The sequence below is a fragment of the Hyla sarda genome, chromosome 10 (assembly GCF_029499605.1).
Source record: "Hyla sarda isolate aHylSar1 chromosome 10, aHylSar1.hap1, whole genome shotgun sequence".
Taxonomy (NCBI): Eukaryota; Metazoa; Chordata; class Amphibia; order Anura; family Hylidae; genus Hyla; species Hyla sarda.
The window spans coordinates 26,437,818-26,458,710 of record NC_079198.1 but is presented as its reverse complement, the minus strand read 5'-3'; the positions used below and the strand labels follow the sequence as shown (position 1 = coordinate 26,458,710).

The 20,893-nt window shown below is 43.0% G+C and overlaps 1 protein-coding gene across 5 annotated transcripts in view; it reads right to left on the bottom strand.

Moving 5' to 3' along the window:
* PPFIA3 (PTPRF interacting protein alpha 3) overlaps nucleotides 1-20,893 on the bottom strand; it is a 160,906-nt gene that overhangs the window by 59,325 nt on the left and 80,688 nt on the right. For 3 of the 5 annotated variants that reach the window (XM_056544649.1, XM_056544654.1, XM_056544650.1), the window contains exons 11-17: nucleotides 19,064-19,195; nucleotides 14,551-14,613; nucleotides 13,060-13,139; nucleotides 8,003-8,150; nucleotides 2,513-2,733; nucleotides 2,204-2,426; nucleotides 1,193-1,350 (exon numbers count right to left, since the gene is read on the bottom strand). In XM_056544649.1, the coding sequence (XP_056400624.1) occupies nucleotides 1,193-1,350; nucleotides 2,204-2,426; nucleotides 2,513-2,733; nucleotides 8,003-8,150; nucleotides 13,060-13,139; nucleotides 14,551-14,613; nucleotides 19,064-19,195 (1,025 nt within the window). The remainder of the gene's footprint in view (nucleotides 1-1,192; nucleotides 1,351-2,203; nucleotides 2,427-2,512; nucleotides 2,734-8,002; nucleotides 8,151-13,059; nucleotides 13,140-14,550; nucleotides 14,614-19,063; nucleotides 19,196-20,893) is intronic. The other 2 variants (XM_056544652.1, XM_056544651.1) reach the window with 2 other exon arrangements.

Here is a 20,893-nt window from a genome sequence, read left to right as displayed (position 1 = left end):
TGCCAGAGCATGCCGGGAGATGTAGTTTTGCCACGCACGGAGAATCACAAGCCGGAGACTCCAGATTTAGATTGTACCAGTACAGCCTTATATGAATAAGGCATTGACCAGGACACCATTGAATATCAGCAGAATACAGATGTGGGCACAGAACTTGCTCAAATGTATCCACCATAATGGATCTAAGCTAAAATGTCTTGTCTTCCCACACGCTGAGACCCAGCTGCATGTATTAGGAACTATTAAATAATTCACAAATGTGTGTTAGCTGTGATCATGGGGGCAGCAATCTATCTGTATTGGTCAGTTATCTCAAGTCCTTCCTATAAGTGATTCTAAAAGTAGGGTATGCTATGCACGGGGCAATCTTTAATTTTGATTGGACCCTTGGCAAGCAAATTTTTGGGGCTCCCCACGCACACACACACAATCGCACAGTCAATCTCAATACCTCAACCCCACCTTCCCCCGACAAAAACATATAAACATATTTAAAAAAAACAACATAAAAGAATAGTTTCCTCACATTAGGTATGCAGCAGTGTTCCCCCACATTAGGTAGACAGCATAGTTCCCCCACATTAGGTAGACAGCATAGTTCCCCCACATTAGGTAGACAGCATAGTTCCCTTACATTAGGTAGACAGCATAGTTCCCCTACATTAGGTAGACAGCATAGTTCCCCCACATTAGGTAGACAGCATAGTTCCCCACATTAGGTAGACAGCATAGTTCCCCCACATTAGGTAGACAGCATAGTTCCCTTACATTAGGTAGACAGCATAGTTCCCCTACATTAGGTAGACAGCATCATTCCCCCACATTAGGTAGACAGCATAGTTCCCCCACATTAGGTAGACAGCATAGTTCCCCCACATTAGGTAGACAGCATAGTTCCCCCACATTAGGTAGACAGCATAGTTTCCCCACATAAGGTTAGACAGTGCTTTAGCATGGGGCTAAAGGGCTAGCTGCTTTGGGCCCCCAGGAATGACAAGGCCCAGGGCAGCTGCCCCTTTTGCCCCATGTTAAAGACGGCCCTGGCTATGCAGCAGTGTTCCCCAGCCTGTAGCATTACAACTGCTGCAAAACTTCATATCCCATCGTGCAGCTATCATCTGTAAGGGCATAGAATAGTTGGACAACCCCAGGGTGGGGAAATATTGCTATACTGTACGCTACTGCACCTTACCTTCCTCTTGATTCCCTTCCATCTTCCATGGAGCTTGTTTGTAGCGCAAGTGCTTGGGTCATTCTTTCCAGTCGCACAGCACGAGGGGTCAAGGGAGGGGTTGTCTCACATTGCATCAAGGACTTGTCATCTCTGCTGTCTTCTTTAGGGACATGATTCTATAGAAATAAAATTTATTAAATGAAATGTAAAAAAAATATTTTACTCTGTGTTTCCGGGACTGGAGACACGACGTCATGCCACACCACACCCCCTCCATTCATGTCTATGGGAGGGGGCGTGACAGCAGTCACGCCCCCTCCCATAGACATGAATTGAGGGGGCGTGGCATGATGTCAAGTGGGGACGTGGTGTGACGCCAGTTTCCCGCCGCTGGGACCTTTGGATAGAGGATAAGATGTCTTTGGCCGGAATACCCCCTTTAAGTGTGCCTATACTCCAATGGTATTCATCATGTGCACTGTGCCCTTTTAGCTGTGGAGACACTATGAATCTTGAACTCTCTACTGACATGCCATGTGGTTAAATATTTAGATGGAATTACCCTAAACCCATATTGTGCCTACTTGCAGTTATTTTAGGTAACATGGGTCATTGCACAGAGCAAAGTCATATACATAGATCCTGCACATCAGTAAATATAGATTTGTATTACAATGCAAATGTAATGGGCAAATAATGACCTTCAAATGTCCTAAGAGGCGTAACTATAGGGGGTGCAAAGTGTGCTGAGTGGGCCCATAAAGTCTCTCGTCCTTTAAATGAAGATTTTTTTGTTGGGGGCCCCCGTTACAGATTTTGCAGTGGAGCCCAGAATCCTTAAGTTATGCCTCTGAGTGTCTACTTTATACTAAAAACCAGTTGCTATGTGTTGAAGGTTTCAAAATGGCCAGATGTACATGAAGACCATGACATGCACATGCACAGGCTGCTGAATGGGAATGGTGGCAGTGAGGGGGTCAATGACATTGGATGAAACCAGATGAAGTATTTACACAACCAATAACTTACAAATTTCTCTCCCTCCCTGGCAGGGCTGTGAGGGGTGATGCGTGGTGTGGAGTGCCCACTACTGGGTGGTGAAGGACTGGCCAGTGTAGAAGTGGTGACTGATGTTGGGATGGAACTGGCTGAGCGATAACGTCCAAGAGATCCATCGAGAGTACCACTGGTGACCCGGCTCTCTATCTCCTCAGCTCGCAGCTCGGTGGTTTCCTTCTCCTCCTGTATTAACCTGCAGAGAGTCAGCAGAGTCAGCAGGAAAGTACAGAGGGCTGAGGAAACACATTGCAGAACGCTCACTAGCACAGCCCGGCTTACTTGATCTCTTTGTTGATGGCTTCTAGCTGCTCCTGTAACATGATAGCCAGTGTCTGCACATCTGTCTGGCCGCTAGGAGACAGCAGGTCCGCTGAGCTGAATATGGTTTCTCTATCGTCTTCATCTGAGCCGTCCAAGTCACCTTCAAATGCCTGTGCCACGTTGGCCAGCACATTGGCTTGCTGTGCCCGCTCCCAGTCCTGCTCATCCAGTGTTCGTATCTGCAACAGAAGAGTTAACAGCTTAGCAATTCCGCCATGAGAAACTGCCCGGTCTTGGTGGGGCTCGGCTTCTGACAATGAGATGGCATTTTTACTGGGAAAAATAATTGCTTGGAAAGGCGAATGACAGGAGCAGCAAATCAAACATCTAAATAATAAGTGCAGAGGAAGAGGACGCCATTTGTTATCCTACAGGGCAGGCTTTACAGTACCTAGACCAATCTCCAAGGCATATTAAGCCAGAAACTGCATCTTAAAGGAAAATTATGTCAATGTAAGAGAAAAGACATTTACAGTAGGCTCCATTTTATTGGAGTAGACGTATAACTCAATTCTTCACACCTGGAAAACTCACTTTTAACTACTATGCTTTTCACATGAGGTTCACAGCTGTTGGACCTCAAGGGCTTTGCTATTGCTGGACCCCAACACATAATCAGAATAGGGTCCTGTGGTTCCCCCTAAACCTACAACTAATCCCGCTGCTTCCAGCTGGTGCCACAGCCTCCCTCAGGCTCCTTATTGCTAGACAAAGAGTTCTAAATCCTCTGCTTCTGTTAAAAGAATAATAAAAATAATGCATTCGTGTTTGTTTAGACCCCTTTCCAGGATAAGTAGTAATTTGTGAACATAAGGGGCAGTACCATATCTGGCCAATATATAACATATATTTCACCAGTTTTTGTCTCTAATTTTCAGTTGTCACTGAGCTTTTGGGTGTATACTAGCCTCTATGACATCTTCTTTACACTGCACATACAGAAGAGAGCATCCTGATCCCAATATCTCTATAAAACATTCTTAAAGGCAGCAGCAGCATGGAAGACATTATAAAACAGTACTAAGCAGTGTAAGCTGTAAATCTAACACTGGGGTGTGAAATTACACTTACTAGAGTTTTCCGCAACTTCTCTGTGTCTCTTTCTAACTCTGTCTCACTCTTCAGCTCCCTCCTCTACTCCCCTACCCTTCCTATAGTCTTCTATGATACTTTAGTGAGCTCATCTGTCTTAAGATGGATTTAACAGTTTGAATAAGAGATGAACTAGGATAAGAAGGAGAAAATGAGGCTCCTATTTGGCAAACAAGGCATTTTTCTCCTATAAGATATTTGACAAACTTACTTCTTTTTGCTTGTACTAATGATTTAATGACTTATGTAAAGTTTAGTGACTTTTTCAATGATAAAACCCCAGAAGCTTTTAGCCACCACCAGGTGATGCTCAGTATGTATTTATTAAGAGTCTTCATTGAACTCATGGAGAGTTATATAAACCTGTAGTGTGCTCTGCACATGAGTTTAACTGCATAGAAAAGTCCAGGCATTGCACCCTCTGCCTTTAGCAGGTGCACTACCAAAACCATATTTTATAACTGTGTTGACTACATACTGCACGGGACCTGATCTAGTTAACTATTTCTAAAATACTTTTATTATTTCCTATTGTGGTGGCCCAGTACGGGAGATGTTGCCCCATATCCTTGCTGTCCTGTCAGGCAGCCTCCTTCAGTGTCCCCAGGGCCCCTTGCACCTGTTTCCCCCCTGTACATATGTTCTGCAGTGTATTGTATTATAATGTGTTGTATCTTTAAGAGTTATACCGTGTGATATGTTATGTGATTGTTACCCAGGAGGTATCAGTGACCAGGTGATCCCAAGAGTGACCTATGGGCTCCCTGCTAGTCTCCCCCATATAAGCCCTGGGTGGAGCTTCTCTCTCTTGCTCCCTGCTGAGGTCCAGTGCAGTCATGTCTAGTGTGTGTGTCCAGAGTGTTGGAGGCCTCAAAGTCCAGTCCTGCAGCCACCATCAATTCACGTAAGCTAAAGTCACAGCTTTATGAGTCAAGTCAATCCCTGTCATCTGTCAAGTCAGCGTGGTCTGCATTTAATTGTCCAGTACTATTACAAGTCCTAGCAAGCCCTTAAGGTCTCTGCGTCACTGGTCGCCTCCTTGGGCCCTGGCTGAACTGTATAGACTTTACCAACTGTCTACCCTCAGTAAAGCTACTGTTGTCCGTAACTTGGCGTCAGAGTCTTTATTGCCCCCGTGCCCAGCCCAGGATCCAGTGGTATACATTCGGGTGGTTTTAGGCTAAACCACGCCCTGGCGTCACGAATACAAGGGGTTAATGCCATCTGCCCCTAGGGTAACAACATCTGCCCTCATCACACCCTGCTATCACACTATGGGAAAGTAAAGAAACCCCAGTGCAGCTGTTTCCTCTGAACGGAGGAAGATCCAGGGCCAATTGTGGGACAGGATATGTCTGTCAACCATGCACCTTATTGGGAACAGTACTAAAGAGTGAAATCCTGGCCAAACTTTGACTCTGACAGACATTTTCCTGCCCTGCTGTTGTCCTGGTTTCCCCCAGATTCATTTAATCTGCATCCAGCCCTCATAAACAGTAGATGTTTATGGCACCAAATATACGGTGACATCAATGCCTCTGCTAAACCTGCAATAATCTAGAACGCATGCTGCTATTTCCCCAGAGCCTGCTATAGGAGATAATGTGAGATTTACTATTCCAATGCCATGCACTGCTATTGGGATATATGTATATATATATAGAGAACAATTCTATGTAAACATGCATCTTGAGAAACACAAGGATACTTACATAAGAGCGAGTCCAGGGAAATAGCATAAAAACAAGGAAAGAGAATGATTTATACAGAGGCTATGACAGCTCTCACCCAGAACAAATGTGCGCTGTCTATAACATTTTTTTTTTTTTTAAATCAACTGGTGCCAGAAAGTTAAACAGATTTGTAAATCACTTCTATTAAAAAATCTTAATCCTTCCAGTACTTATTAGCTGCTGAATACTACAGTGGAAATTCTTTGCCGTTTGAAACACAGAGCTGTCTGCTGACATCTCTGTCCATTTTAGGAACTGTCCAGAGTAGCAAAAAAAAAAAAAAAAAACATAGCAAACATATGCTGTTCTGGACAGTTCCTAAGATGGACAGAGATGTCAGCAGAGAGCACTGTGCTCGTGATGTCAGCAGAGAGCTCTGTGTTTCAAAAAGAAAAGAATTTCCGCTGTAGTATTCAGCGGCTAAAAAGTACAGGAAGGATTAAGATTTTTTAATAGAAGTAATTTACAAATCTGTTTAACTTTCTGGCACCAGTTGATTTAAAAAATAAAAGAGTTTTTCACCGGAGTACCCCTTTAAAATGTACCTGCCGATTAAAAAAAATTACTAAAGTTTTAATCGGTTAGGGTCTGTGTGCTCAGACCCCAACTGATCACTAGAGTGAACAGGGAGAGAAGCACGAGCTTACCAAGACAATCCTATAGGCCAGTGGTCTTCAACCTGCGGACCTCCAGATGTTGCAAAACTACAACTCCCAGTATGCTGGGAGTTGTAGTTTTGCAACATCTGGAGGTCCGCAGGTTGAAGACCACTGCTATAGGCTTACATATTAAGTTTATCTCCTTAGCACTCTTCTCCCAGCTCATTCTAGCGATAGGTCGGGGTATAAACATTCAGACCTCGATTAATCAAAACTTTTGACATGTCTTTACGTGTCAAATTATTTTTTAAGTGACAATGCCCATTTTAAGTGTAACTATTTAACACATATCCCAGAAAGCCCGCAGAGTGCGAATGTCCTTTTTTGAATCTCCGTTCTATACTGGAAGCGGTGCTCCTTCCTAAGGAGAATACTTGCCCCTTTTAGCTAGTCACAGGCCTCTTCCCACAGCCAAGCAGAACACCCTGCTCTGTACTGACGAGGGGCAAGCACCCCGAAACAGCTGACTGCAGATGGGTCTTCTTCCCTTCTGGGGTGAATTCTGGCTTGGCGTAAAACCCAATCAGTTTCTGAGTATAAATATATATATCTGACAGAGACATGTCAAAAGTTTTGATCAGTCAGGTCTTCGTGTTTAGACCCCCACTAATCACTTGGATGAGCAGGGAGAAGTCCTCAGGTGAGCGCTTCTCTCCCCATCTTTCTCCTCGCTAAAGGATTCACGTTTCCCATTAATTCCAGGATAACTGATAACTTTACAGTGCTAGGAGCATACAATAAGTGAACAATTTAGTACAGTGATCCCTCAAGTTACAATTTTCATTGGTTCCAGGATTGTATGTTGAGACTATGGGGGAGATGTATCAAAACCTGTCCAGAGGAAAAGTAGCTGAGTTGCCCATAGCAACCAATCAAATGGCTTCTTTCACTTTTCAGAGGCATTTTCAAAAATGAAAGCAGCGATCTGATTGGTTGCTATGGGCAACTCAGTGACTTTTACTAAGGACTGGTTTTGATAAATCTCCCCCAATATCTATTTAAATGTAGTAATTGTATGTGGAAAATATTGTAACCTGAGGACATTACATCTTGAGGGATCACTGTCGGTTATACAGGATCGAGGGAGATTTATCAAAACCTGTGCAGAGGAAAATTTGCCCAGTTGCCCATAGCAACCAATCAGATCGCTTCTTTCATTTTTAACAAGGCCTCTGCAAAATTAAAGAAGCCATCTGATTGGTTGCTATGGGCAACTGGGCAAATTGTTCTTTGCACAGGTTTTGATAAATCTCCCCCGATATGTAGGTGGAGGTTTCAGCTCTGTCTATACATTCTGGGGGAGCTATAGAAGAGAAATAGGGCACTTCTGCACCTCTTCAAGTCTATGGGAGTTACATAAAGTAACCACCTTTATCCTGGATGTAACTATAACAAAAAAGAGATACAGCGCTCCATGGTGTAATCAAAGATAAACCTGTGAGGTACATGTAATTGCTATAATAACCGCTCACCTGCGGTGGTTGTGTAGCCGCATACACAACAATGGTGAGCACGTAGAGGTATGGTGTCCGCAGCCGGTAATACATAGAAATGTAGAAGGAGGCTTCAATGGAGGACGCAGGTTTAAGCGTGGCGCTGGACACAGAGCATCAAACAGGTGGATAAAAGCAATGGTAGTTTATTCTCCCATCATGCAACGCGTTTCACTGCAACAGCAGCTTCATCAGGCATGACGCCTGATGAAGCTGCTGTTGCAGTGAAACGCGTTGCATGATGGGAGAATAAACTACCATTGCTTTTATCCACCTGTTTGATGCTCTGTGTCCAGCGCCACGCTTAAACCTGCGTCCTCCGTTGAAGCCTCCTTCTACATTATCCTGGATGTGGTTGAGGGAAGGAGAAACCCCATTATTCTAATGGTTGAGGGCCCCTAAATGATGAGCTATTATGCTATAAATGTGTTGGGGGGATTAAAAAAATAAATATAAGTCAAGCCTACGCACCTTGGTGGGATCATCTTTCAATGCGGCCCAACGACCCTTTTTGGGCCGCCGAATCACGGCCGTGCTGCTGTAGTGATCCATGTGGCTGCCCATGGGCAGAGTCGGTGCCTGGGAGTAGCGCAGCTCTAGGGCACTGCCAGGAAGAGATCTACAAATGGAAGGCAATAAAATGCAAATACTGAGTATGGCGGTAGTTACATGATGAAAAGTATTCATTTTTTTTTCTCGGACGTGTACGGTGCATGCAAAATGTGATGCACATGCGTCAATCAGTCCATAACTGTAGAATTTACACAGTGATCAAAATGACAGACAAGAAGTACGCCACACTTGGCCTCTATTTTTGGGCCTTGTTCCTGCAGTCTCACAGCATGGTATTGTCAATTGGCAAATATAGAACTACATAGGAAAGACTTGCTATGACTCAGTTGCGAACTGAATGAGAATTGAACTTCAGCAAGTGTGAAGCTGCCGGAACAAAATGGCTGACAGTGAAGACAGTAAGATGCAGAGCATTCTGGGAATATGTGCTTTCTAATGACGTAAGTTTTATCCCTTCGAAAACACTTGGTGGTGTTCTCCATTCGGTGATGGGAGGCCTCGAGAGTGTGTTACACATAGAAGACATAGACACCAAAACAAACAGGCCACAGATGCCGACATCCCAGCTCCGCTCTACAGAGACGCCCTTGTACTGGCCACATAATGCGACAAGCAAACTTGTTGTGTATAAAGTCAAACATTGGTCAAGTACACACTTACAAAATGAATAGTTGGAGCAGATACTTGTAGAACGCGTTGGTATAAGGGAAAAGATAGAGTGCAGCAATGAATAGAAGGGTATTTAAAAGACACAATAAAGCAAAGATATGACATAATATTAGAGACACTGATCACAAGGTATGTCCATCTTTGCAACCAATTATTTTTTTTCCACTCAAATGTATCTAAAGGAGAAAAAAAAGCAACTTGTAGCAGAATAATGGGGATTATAAAAATCCTATAATTTAGTATGCAAGGCCCCTTTACAGTCTCCATAGTAACAGACTACAAACAAACCCTTTGTGTAGTCTGATCCTGCAGTTGTCTGATATACCCTTCCTTTTACCCCGTTTTCTACTGTTCATAGTTAAAGGGGTACTCCGGTGAAAACCTTTTTTCTTTTAAATCAACTGGTGGCAGAAAGTTAAACATATTTGTAAATTACTTCTATTAAATAATCTTAATCCTTCCAGTACTTATTAGCTGCTGAATGCTACAGAGGAAATTCCTTTCTTTTTGGAACACTGATGACATCACGAGCACAGTGCTCTCTGCTGACATCTCTGTCCATTTTAGCAACCGTGCATAGCAGATGCATAGCAAATGCATGCTAAGGGCAGCATGGTGGCTCAGTGGCTAGCACTGCTGCCTTGCAGTGCTGGGGAATTGGGTTCAAATCCCACTAAGGACAACAATAAATAAAGTGTTACTATTATTATTATAATAACATCAGCAGAGAGAACTGTGCTCGTGATGTCATCAGAGAGCATTCCAAAAAGAAAAGAATTTCCTCTGTAGTATTCAGCAGCTAATAAGTACAGGAAGGATTAAGATTTTTTTAATAGAAGTAATTTACAAATAAGTTTAACTTTCTGCCACCAGTTGATTTAAAAGAAAAAAAGTTTTCACCGGAGTACCCCTTTAAAGGGGTATTCCCATCTACAGGATATCCATAAATGTTCTATAGATGCGGGTCCAAACTCTGATTCACACAATGTATTTTGAAGCTAAAAAATATTCTTGTTTTTAAGAATACAGAGCCTCAAATTTTTAAGCAATTTTTCTCTTTTTAATCTAGCTTTTTTTTTACAGACAATTTTGTTTTCGAGTGAATTTTGGCTGTTTTCCTCATTTTATGAGGTATTTAGTATTCCCCCCACGTGTCTGCTTTGTTTTGCCCTGTCACCCTTAGTTATGACCATCTTACACAGCAGATTTTCTGTGTGGAATTCCGGCAAATTTACTGGCCATTTACTTCAGTGGGATTCCGCTGTCCCATTCCACATTCTGCATTCTGCAAAATATAAAGACCTGTCTTTAAAGGGGTATTCCAGGGGAAAAAAAACTTTTTATATATATATATATATATATATATATATATATATATATATCAACTGGCTCCAGAAAGTTAAACAGATTTGTAAATGACTTCTATTAAAAAATCTTAATCCTTCCAATAATTATCAGCTGCTGAAGTTGAGTTGTTGTTTTCTGTCTGGCAACAGTGCTCTCTGCTGACATCTCTGCTTGTCTCGGGAACTGCACAGAGTAGAAGAGGCTTGCTATGGGGATTTGCTTCTACTCTGGACAGTTCCCCAGACAGGTGTCATCAAAGAGCACTTAGACAGAAAAGAACAACTCAACTTCAGCAGCTCATAAATACTGAAAGGATTAAGATTTTTAACTTTCTAGAGCCAGTTGATATATATATAGAAAAGTTTTTTCCTGGATAACCCCTTTAAATTTAGCAGAATTGCGGGCAGAATCCCATTGAGCTCAGTGGGGATTGAATTTCAGCAGATTTCTGGGTTTAGAGAATACAGAATTCTGCCGCAATTTTGCAGTTTCGAAATCCCGTTCACCAACCTTTGCTTGGGGGTCCCAAAGGTAGGACCCCCATATGGAATAACCTGTGGATATGATATAAGTGTCAAGATGGTAATAGTCCTTTAAGCAAGAACAAGGGGTCAGCACAGTGTTTGTTTGTACGCTGTAACCACACATAGCTCTGCATGGGAGCTGTATACATAAAATAACAGGATTTTTAAAAACATTTTTAAAATAATTTTTTTATTCAATTTGCAAAGTTGCTTCATTTCCTTTTACCCTAGATATATTAGAGCAATAAAATGTTGCTGGAAAAATTGTATATAATGAAAATGTTATATTCGTTTATAAAACGTAATTTTCTAATACATGCTGTGCTTCAATTGCACGTCATTCTCAAGATCTCTGTGTACGATACATTCATATTTATTTGTACATTTCCCTAAATATATGTACTAACCTAGTATATATGTACTAACCCAGCGGAGAATTTGCTACATGTTTATCCGGTAATGCTCTGCTACACAACCAAGGGTCCAGATCAGTGTTTTTTAACCAGTGTGCCTCCAGCTGTTCCAAAACTACAACTCCCAGCATGCCCGGACAGCCTTCGGCTGTCCGGGCATGCTGGGAGTTGTAGTTTTGCAACATCTGCAAGCACGCTGGTTGAGATACACTGCTCCAGACTAGAGATGAGCGAACTTACAGTAAATTCGATTCGTCACGAACTTCTCGGCTCAGCAGTTGATGACTTATCCTGCATAAATGAGTTCAGCTTTCAGGTGCTCCCGTGGGCTGGAAAAGGTGGATACATTCCTAGGAGACTCTTTCCTAGGACTGTATCCACCTTTTCCAGCCCACCGGAGCACCTGAAAACTGAACTAATTTATGCAGGATAAGTCATCAACTGCCAAGCCGAGAAGTTCGTGACGAATCGAATTTACTGTAAGTTCGCTCATCTCTACTCCAGACTGATCAAACTACCAGTGTAGGACAGATGTGCGCTGTTGAAGTGTTTAGCTCACAGAAAATCAACAAGCTCAAGGCTGAATACAATTGTAACAAACCCTCAACTGTGGATAGAAAGACAAATGTTCAATACACTGACGGCAAGCAGAGATCTTGAATATTGTAAGGAACTGAAACACAAAGTACTAAAAATGTTTAAAGGGGTACGCCGGTGAAAAAAAAAATATCAACTGGTGCCAGAACATTAAACAGATTTGTAAATTACTTCAAGCCAGTTGATATATAAAAAAAAAGTTTTTTCCTGGATAACCCCTTTAAAAGGAGAACTCCAAAAAAAAGCTAAATCAGTCATGATAAGTTTATTTAAAGTAAAAAGTATATACTGTACTTGGAATGGTATTATAGTTTAAAAAATAAATGTATTTATTTACTGACCCAGTGATGACATCTTTGGGTAAGCCAGTGGTCTCTAAACTGTAAACCTCCAGCTATTGCAAAACTACAACTTCCAGCATGCCCGGACAGCCGTTGGCTGTCCGGGCATGCTGGGAGTTGTAGTTTTGCAACACCTGGTGGTCCACAGTTTGGAAACCACCGATGTAAACCAACTTGCTAGTCATTAAAACTACTCCCTGCAGTGGCTGCCCTCGGAAGTGCACTTTGGTGACCATTATGGACATTTATCAAGGGGTTTAGTCAGGTTTTCTTTACTATAATTGTCGCAAAATTGTCGCAACTGCGACTACACGCTTTTTCGTGCGACATTTTGACTGGAAAGCGAGAAAAGCAAGTTTTCCTAAAATTTACTATGTAGTAATAATTTTAAAATGGACTACGGGTAGTCAGGTATTTATTAACTGCGACAGTCGCAACTGCGCAAAAAAAAGTCGCAACAGCGTTAAAAATTGACTAAATTTACTCCAGCTCAAACATGGAGCAGAAAAAGCTACTACCAAAGTAAAAAAGGAAAAATTGCTTACGTGAAAGAAAATTATCAACAGGCTGAAAGCAGTTGATAAATACGTCGCACATAAGCAAAAAAAAAGTAAGGAAAAAATTACTAAAAAAAAGAATACATAAGCAAACATTGATAAATGTCCCTCCATATCTTTGCACTGTAGTTGCTTTTATCAAAAATAGTTATAGTAGTACAGATATGGACATCGCCATTAGAGATGAGCGAACTTACAGTAAATTTGATTCGTCTCGAACTTCGCGCCTCGGCAGTTGATGACTTATCCTGCATAAATTAGTTCAGCCTTCAGGTGCTCCGGTGGGCTGGAAAAGGTGGATACAGTCCTAGGAAAGAGTCTCCTAGGACTGTATCCACCTTTTCCAGCCCACCGGAGCACCGGAAAGCTGAACTAATTTATGCAGGAAAAGTCATCAACTGCCGAGCCGAGAAGTTCGTGACGAATCGAATTTACTGTAAGTTCGCTCATCTCTAATCGCCATTATTAACGAACTTCTAGAACCATCCTAATGACAAAATGATTCACCTGGAGTACGTGGAGGAGGGTCGCCCCCGCAGCTGGTCTATCTCTAACTGCATGCGCTCGATCTCCGCCACTAGCTGCTCCTAGAAGAGGAAGACAGAACAACATTTAGAAAATGTAGAGAATTCGGCATTGTAGAGTAAGCTACTGCATTTAAAGGGGTACTCCGTTGGAAAACTTTTATTTTTTTAATCAACTGGTGCCAGAAAGTTAAACAGATTTGTAAATTACTTCTATTAAGAAATCCTAATCCTTCCAGTACTTATTAGCTGCTGAAACTACGGAGGAAATGATTTTCTTTTTGGAACACAGTGCTCTCTGCTGATATCACGACTACAGTGCTCTCTGCTGACATCTCTGTCCATTTTAAGAACTGTCCAGAGTAGGAGAAAATCCCCATAGCAAACATATGCTGCTCTGGACAGTTCCTAAAATGGACAGAGATGTCAGCAGAAAGCACTGTGGTCATGATGTCAGCAGAGAGCGCTGTGTTAAAAAATTTCCTATGTAGTATTCAGCAGCTAATAAGTACTGGAAGGATTAAGATCTTTTAAAAGAAGTAATTTACAGATATGTTTACTTTTCTGGCACCAGTTGATTAAAAAAAAAAAGTTTTCCACCGGAGTACCCCTTTAAAGTCGTGGAGACTTCTGAATTGCTCAAATCTTGTCACAAGACCTTAGCTCTCTTCGAACTCACCTGTCATCTTAATTCAACTGGAAATTACGTCATCTTAAAGGGGTTATCCAACATAAGGTGACTTTTGTACTTACCTTTTGTCAGATAATAATGGACATGCTGAGGAAGGATCCATGCTTGTTTTGGGGCAAAATGGCTGTGTTGTGAATCCACCATAATGCTGCTGCTTTCTTTTTGTTAACTGGCTATATCCTGTTGGAGTTCCTTCCCTCCAACTAAGAGTCCCAGGATTCCTCGTTTGTAAGTGTAAGGTTACTTTTCTCCCTCCCACACATCAACCACCCCACCCATTGCAGTACAGCTGCAGCCCTGTGGAGAATGATCTCCCTCCCACTGAAGCAGACAGGCTCCCTTTCAACACCTGACTAGTGATGTAATGTCTCGGGTCGCACTGCAACCTGGGAAGTTATGACAACACTTATTTTGTATGCTACTCAAAATGAGCATCGGGGCAAAGCTCCCATAAAAATTGCGAGACTATCTATTAAACACAGGTACAGACACTATAGTATGAACCACACTAACTTTACAGCCTCTGAACATTTATGTTCAGAACCCCGGCTTTAGGTGGTCGTGGTTGTGACACCCCCTCCATTCATGTCTATAGGAGGGGCAAGATGGCCACCACACCCTCTCCCATAGACATGAATGGAGGGGATGAATTTTACTTGGTAAAGAGGATTATACAAGGTGCATATGACAGCCTTACACTGGGCTACAATACAGAAGAAACCATAAACCATACATTATATATATTGATATTGTAATCCGCGTCAATGAACTTCTGATACAAACCTTATTGAGAAGGAGCTCCTCCTGAAGTTTTTTCATATTAGCTATCTCTTCTGAGAGAGTGTTCTGAGAGAGAGAGAGGAAGCAAGCAGAAGGAGAAGACAGGACATAGTGAGTACAGTGTTCCCTCAACTTACAATGGCCTCAACATACAATAGTTTCAACATACAATGTTTTTTTCTGGACCATTGTAACTTGAAACTAGACTCAACATACAATGTACAGACAGTCCAGATCTGTGAAACGTGTCAATGGCTGGAAGAACCGACCAATCAGAATGGGCATTTCACTGGAAAATTACCTGTATTACTGAAGTGTATGCACTGACTGGTGTCTGGTAGTGCCTCCTACAGTACAGGGAGGAACTACAAGTTCTGTACTACTACTTACCTGTGCCAGGGTTAGCTGCTCCTTTGGACACCAAATAAGGGGGGCTCCATTTGGGACACTGTGTGTCCTGTATAGGACCCTGAAGAAGCTCCTGTCCTCTACATAAACCATTGTTTCCCAAACAGGGTGCCTCCAGCTGTTGCAAAACTACAACAGCTGGAGGCACCCTGGTTGGGAAACACTGACATAGACAGTGATTACAGCTCCCAGCAGATCTTTCTTACTTTTATATGTAAGGATTTGCTTTATCTATATTAGTTATCTATTTATTTTTCTTTAATCCTCACTTTTTCCTATTTTTTGGATGACATTTTGGTGGCTTCAGAACCAATTACCAGGTTTCCATAGAGTTATGGTCTCAACATACAATGGTTTCAACATACAATGGTCGTCCTGGAACCAATTAATATTGTAACTTGAGGGACCACTGTACACAGTGAGCAGAGGAAATGCATAGAGAACTGGTTACCGAGATGGAAGTAGAGAGGTTAGTTGCAAAACAGCTGACAAAGAAATTAAAGGGGTTATCCAGGAAAAAACTTTTTTTTTATATATATATATATCAACTGGCTCCAGAAAGTTAAACAGATTTGTAAATTACTTCTATTAAAATATCTTAATCCTTTCAGTACTTATGAGCTTCTGAAGTTGAGTTGTTCTCTTCTGTCTAAGTGCTCTCTGATGACACGTGTCTCAGGAACCGCCCAGTTAAGAAGAAAATCCCCATAGCAAATCTCTTCTAAACTGGGCGGTTCCCGAGACACATGTCATCAGAGAGCACTTAGACAGAAAAAAATAACTCAACTTCAGAAGCTCATAAGTACTGAAAGGATTAAGATTTTTTAATAGAAGTCATTTACAAATCTGTTTAACTTTCTGGAGCCAGTTGATATATAAAACATTTTTTTTTCCTGGATAACCCCTTTAATACTATTATCAGGTCCAAGTGGCTCATTGTGTGCTCCACAGTCCTCTCTGGAACGATCATAATACTTGCCATATGAACAACATAAAAGCACTAAGATGCACTGCAGGGGCAGGGTGTTGTTAGGAGGTGCGTACCCCATTCAATGGCACCGTTCTTATTCTAGCCAATGCTTCAGGAGAAGGGCCAGATCGCCCACCAGGCCTAGGTCTATAGACTTTATAGGGCAGAGGCAAACAATGTGTGATATGTAAATGATGCAGTGAGATGGGGATCCTAAGGAACAGATTAAAGAAATGCTGCAGAAGGCACTTAGACAAATATTTTTTAATTGGACACAATTTAAACTTCCCTCCATTTAATATCCTATGGGATTTCCAACATATTCGTAAATCAATTCATTCACCATAAATGACTCCTTATCCCAGAAACACAGCTCTAAAGTCTTAGCCACTAGGTGTCTCCCTTTCCTTCAATCTGCTGTTTGTTAGGGAAAATCTGTCTGTAGTAACAGCTAGATCAGGAAAGAACACAGGGTGTGAGGGCAGGGCTTAGCATGTGCTGTGTGCAGGAGAGGGAGGGGGAGCCTGAGAAAGCCCAAGCCAAGCCGAACCCCACTCCTTCTGAAAGGTAAATCAAAGCTTTTCTCTCATCTTTCACCACCCATAAAGTTCTAGGAAGCTGTCCCTTGTGTAAATACCAGTGAACCTACTGCTGTACATCCACAATGCTGCTTATTAATTCCCCCCTCTTCCTTTGGCATCTAAGCAGCAGCCAGAGTGATCGGCTTATTATCTAGACATCCTTCTAACAAGTAGGAATTATCCAAAGCAGAGAGCCCCCTTACGTACACACCAAAACAATATTTTAATAGACATTTGCCCGCAGTATGCAGTCATTTTTCCGCCACGATGTCCCGTCACTGTATAATGTCCTTAATGAATTACGGGCATATACGGGTGCAAACGGGCAGTTACAAAATCCCATAGGCTGCAATGCGATTTAGTCTCGGCCGTCAGGGGTTTTGTTACGGCAGGTTTTTGCCGAAAATCGTGACGGAACATGCGACGGAACTTCAATAACGGAGAAATCACTAGTGTAAAAGGAGCCTTAGTGCAGTATTGTAGAAAAAGGTTTGTTAAGACTGTTAGGGTATGGTTCACATTATGCTGAATTTCTGCACCATAACAAAAAATGCGCAAAAATTAAAAGCACTGCGCAAAAAATGTTGCATTTTTTTAACCAGTTTTCTGGTGTTAGCATTGATAAAGTTACCCAAAATTTATTTAAAGGGGTTATCCAGGAAAAAACCTTTTTAAATATCAACTGGCTCCAGAAAGTTAAACAGATTTGAAAATTATTTCTATTAAAAAATCTTAATCCTTTCACTACTTATGAGCTGCTGAAGTTAAGGTTGTTCTTTTCTGTCTAAGTGCTCTCAGATGACTCGTGTCTCGGGAACCGCCCAGTTTAGAAGCAAATCCCCATAGCAAACATCTTCTACTCTGTGCAGTTCCCGAGACAAGCAGAGATGTCAGCAGAGAGCACTGTTGCCAGACAGAAAACAACAACTCAACTTCAGCAGCTGATAATTATTGAAAGGATTAAGATTTTTTAATAGAATTAATTTACAAATCTGTTTAACTTTCTGGAGCTAGTTGATATAAAAAAAATAAAAAAATTTTCCTGGAATACCCCTTTAAAATCTGCTGCAGAAAAAATTCAGCAGATTTGCATTGTGTGAACATGCCCTAAGGCTAAATCCTAAAGGGGGTATTGAGGCTTAAAAGAAAAAGGGGGAGATTTATCAAAGCCTGTGCAAAGGAAAAGTTGCCCAGTTGCCCATAGCAACCAATCAGATCGCTCCTTTCATTTTGCAGAGGCCTTGTTAAAAATGAAAGAAGAGCGCTGATTGGTTGCTATGGGCAACTGGGCAACTTTTCTTCTAGGCAGGTTTTGATTTAAATTCCCCCAAAGAGTCTACTTTTTTTTTGCCATAAACATGCATGTTGTCCGCTTTGCATCTCGGCTAAATTTAAAGGGGTACTACCGTACTGACAACTTATCCCCTATGTAAAGGATAGGGGATAAGTTGCCTGATCGTGTGGGATCCCGCCGTTGGGGACTCCCGCGATCTCGCACCCCGCTCTCATCAGGCCTCGGAGCGAACATCGCTCCGGGTCTGATGACTGCCGATCACGGGGCCAGAGTATCGTGACGTCACGGCTCCGCCCATATGTGACGTCACGCTCCGCCCCCTCAATGTAAGTCTATGGCAGGGGGAGAGACAGCTGTCTCGCCCCCTGCCATAGACTTGCATTGAGGGGCGGAGCGTGACGTTACATGGGGGCGGAGCTGTGACGTCACGATCACCGGCCCCGTCATCAGACCCGGAGGGGAGACAGCTGTCTCGCCCCCTGCCATAGACTTGCATTGAGGGGCGGAGCGTGACGTTACACGGGGGCGGAGCTGTGACGTCACGATCACCGGCCCCGTCATCAGACCCGGAGGGGAGACAGCTGTCTCGCCCCCTGCCATAGACTTGCATTGAGGGGCGGAGCGTGATGTCACACACGGGGGCGGAGCTGTGACGTCATTATCACCGGCCCCGTCACCAGACCCGGAGCGGATGTTCGCTCCGGGGCCTGATGAGAGCGGGGTGCTGCGTGCGAGATCGCGGGAGTCCCCAGCGGTGGGACACTGCGCGATCAGGCAACTTATCCCCTATCCTTTAGATAGGGGATTAGTTGTCAGCACGGTAGTACCCCTTTAAGTAATTCATCAAAATAGGAATCACAGCAATATCATTCACTTAAAAGGAGGCATAGTGGGATAAAGACGACTAAAACGCTCTGACACTTTCTAGATCAGTGATTCCCAACCAGGGTGCCTCCAGCTGTTGCAAAACTACAACTCCCAGCATGCCCGGACAGCCAACGGCTGTCCGGGCATGCTGGGAGTTGTAGTTATGCAACAGCTGGAGGCACCCTGGTTGGGAAACATGCTTCTAGATAAATCAGCTGTCACACTCCCGAGCTCTGGATGCTGGAATACAAATCACAAGGTGCGAATTTACAAACTGTCTTGCTGCATCTGGTGTCTCGCAGCCGTTCCGAAGGCTCGTGTCTGTCACCGGCTAATGCCAAGAAAACAGAACAGAATGAAAGGAGCCATCGGTCAACGTATGGCCTGGAAGCGTACCTTCTCCTCCAGGGCTCCCATCCTCTCCTTAAGATGCAACTGCAGTCTCTCGTTTGATTCAGACAGGAGTTTATCGACAGTCTCCGACAGACGTTTGTTGTGTTCATCGTTCATTTTCTCCCTTTGACGGGCCTGTAGGAGACAGCAGACGTTCAGCATGCACAAGTAGGAGTGTGACCTCCAATGGATGATCTGACCTTATACCCTGGCCCCTATGACATTTTCCAGCAATGACTGCCATGTTACACATTATGGAGGAATAGATGGAATCACAGAATGATTGTATTATATAGGTCAGGAATAAACACCATAACCCCTTAAAGGGGTACTCCGCCCCTAGACATATTATCCCCTATCCAAAGGATACGGGATAAGATGTCAGATCGCCGCGGTCCCGCTGCTGGGGAGCCCCGGGATCCCCGCTGTGGCACTGCGCTATCATTACTGCGCAGAGCGAGTTCGCTCTGTGCGTAATGACGGGCGATACAGGGGACGGAGCCGCGTGACGTCATGGCTCCGCCCCTCGTGACATCACGGCCCGTCCCCTTAATGCAAGTCTATGGCAGGGAGCGTGACGACCGCCGCGCCCTCTCCCATAGACTTGTATTGAAAGGGGCGGGCCGTGACGTCACAAGGGGCGGAGCCACGACGTAACGATGCTCCGGCCCCTGTATTGCGCGTCATTACGTGCAGAGCGAACTCGCTCTGTGCTGTAATGATAGCGCAGTGCCGCAGCGGGGATCCCGGGGATCCCCAGCAGCGGCACCGCGGCGATCTGACATCTTATCCCCTATCCTTTGGATAGGGAATAAGATGTCTAGGGGCGGAGTACCCCTTTAACCAATTTTTTTACCTTACAGGGGTACTCCCGTTGAAAACTTGTTTTTCAACATCAACTGGTGCCAGAAAGTTAAACAGATTTGTAAATCACTTCTATTAAAAAATCTTAATCCTTCCAGTACTTTTTAGGGGCTGTATACTAAAGAGAAATCCAAAAAAGAAATGCATTCCCTCTGATGTCATGACCACAGTGCTCTCTGCTGACCTCTGCTGTCCATTTTAGGAACTGTTCCAGAGCAGCATATGTTTGCTATGGGGATTTTCTACTGCTCTGGACAGTTCCTAAAATGGACAGCAGAGGTCAGCAGAGAGCACTGTGGTCATGACATCAGAGGAAATGCATTTCTTTTTGGGATTTCTCTGTAGTATACAGCCCCTAAAAAGTACTGGAAGGATTAAGATTTTTTAATAGAAGTGATTTACAAATCTGTTTAACTTTCTGGCACCAGTTGATTTAAAAATTTTTAAAAAGTTTTCCACGGGAGTACACAAGGCTCTTTTTATTGGTATCATTTTTACGACACGTGCTACCTTTTGCTCTTTTTTATTCCGCTATTTGTACTAAAATGCGCTTTTTTTTTTTTTTTTTTCGGCGTTCACCATGCGGGATAATTTACATTATAGTTTTATATAATTTTCATTTATAGTTTTAGTACATGTCATTACGGACCCGGCAATATCTATTATGTATATGATTTGTGTTTTTGATTTTTTTGGTGATAATACAGGGCTTTTATTGGGAAAGAGGCAACTTTTTTATATTATTTTTTACACTTCATACTTTTATTGAAGAACTTTTTATTTTATTTTTTTACAGGTTATACTATGCTGCAATACATTTGTACTGCAGCACAGTATGACCCGATCAGCTGCACACAGTACAGCCTGTGCGATCCAGCCTGTGGCTGGATCTCACAGGCTTCCGAAGCGGGCAGACAGGAGGTCATGATCTGACCTCCTGCTGCTATAGCAACCAACGGCGACCTGCAA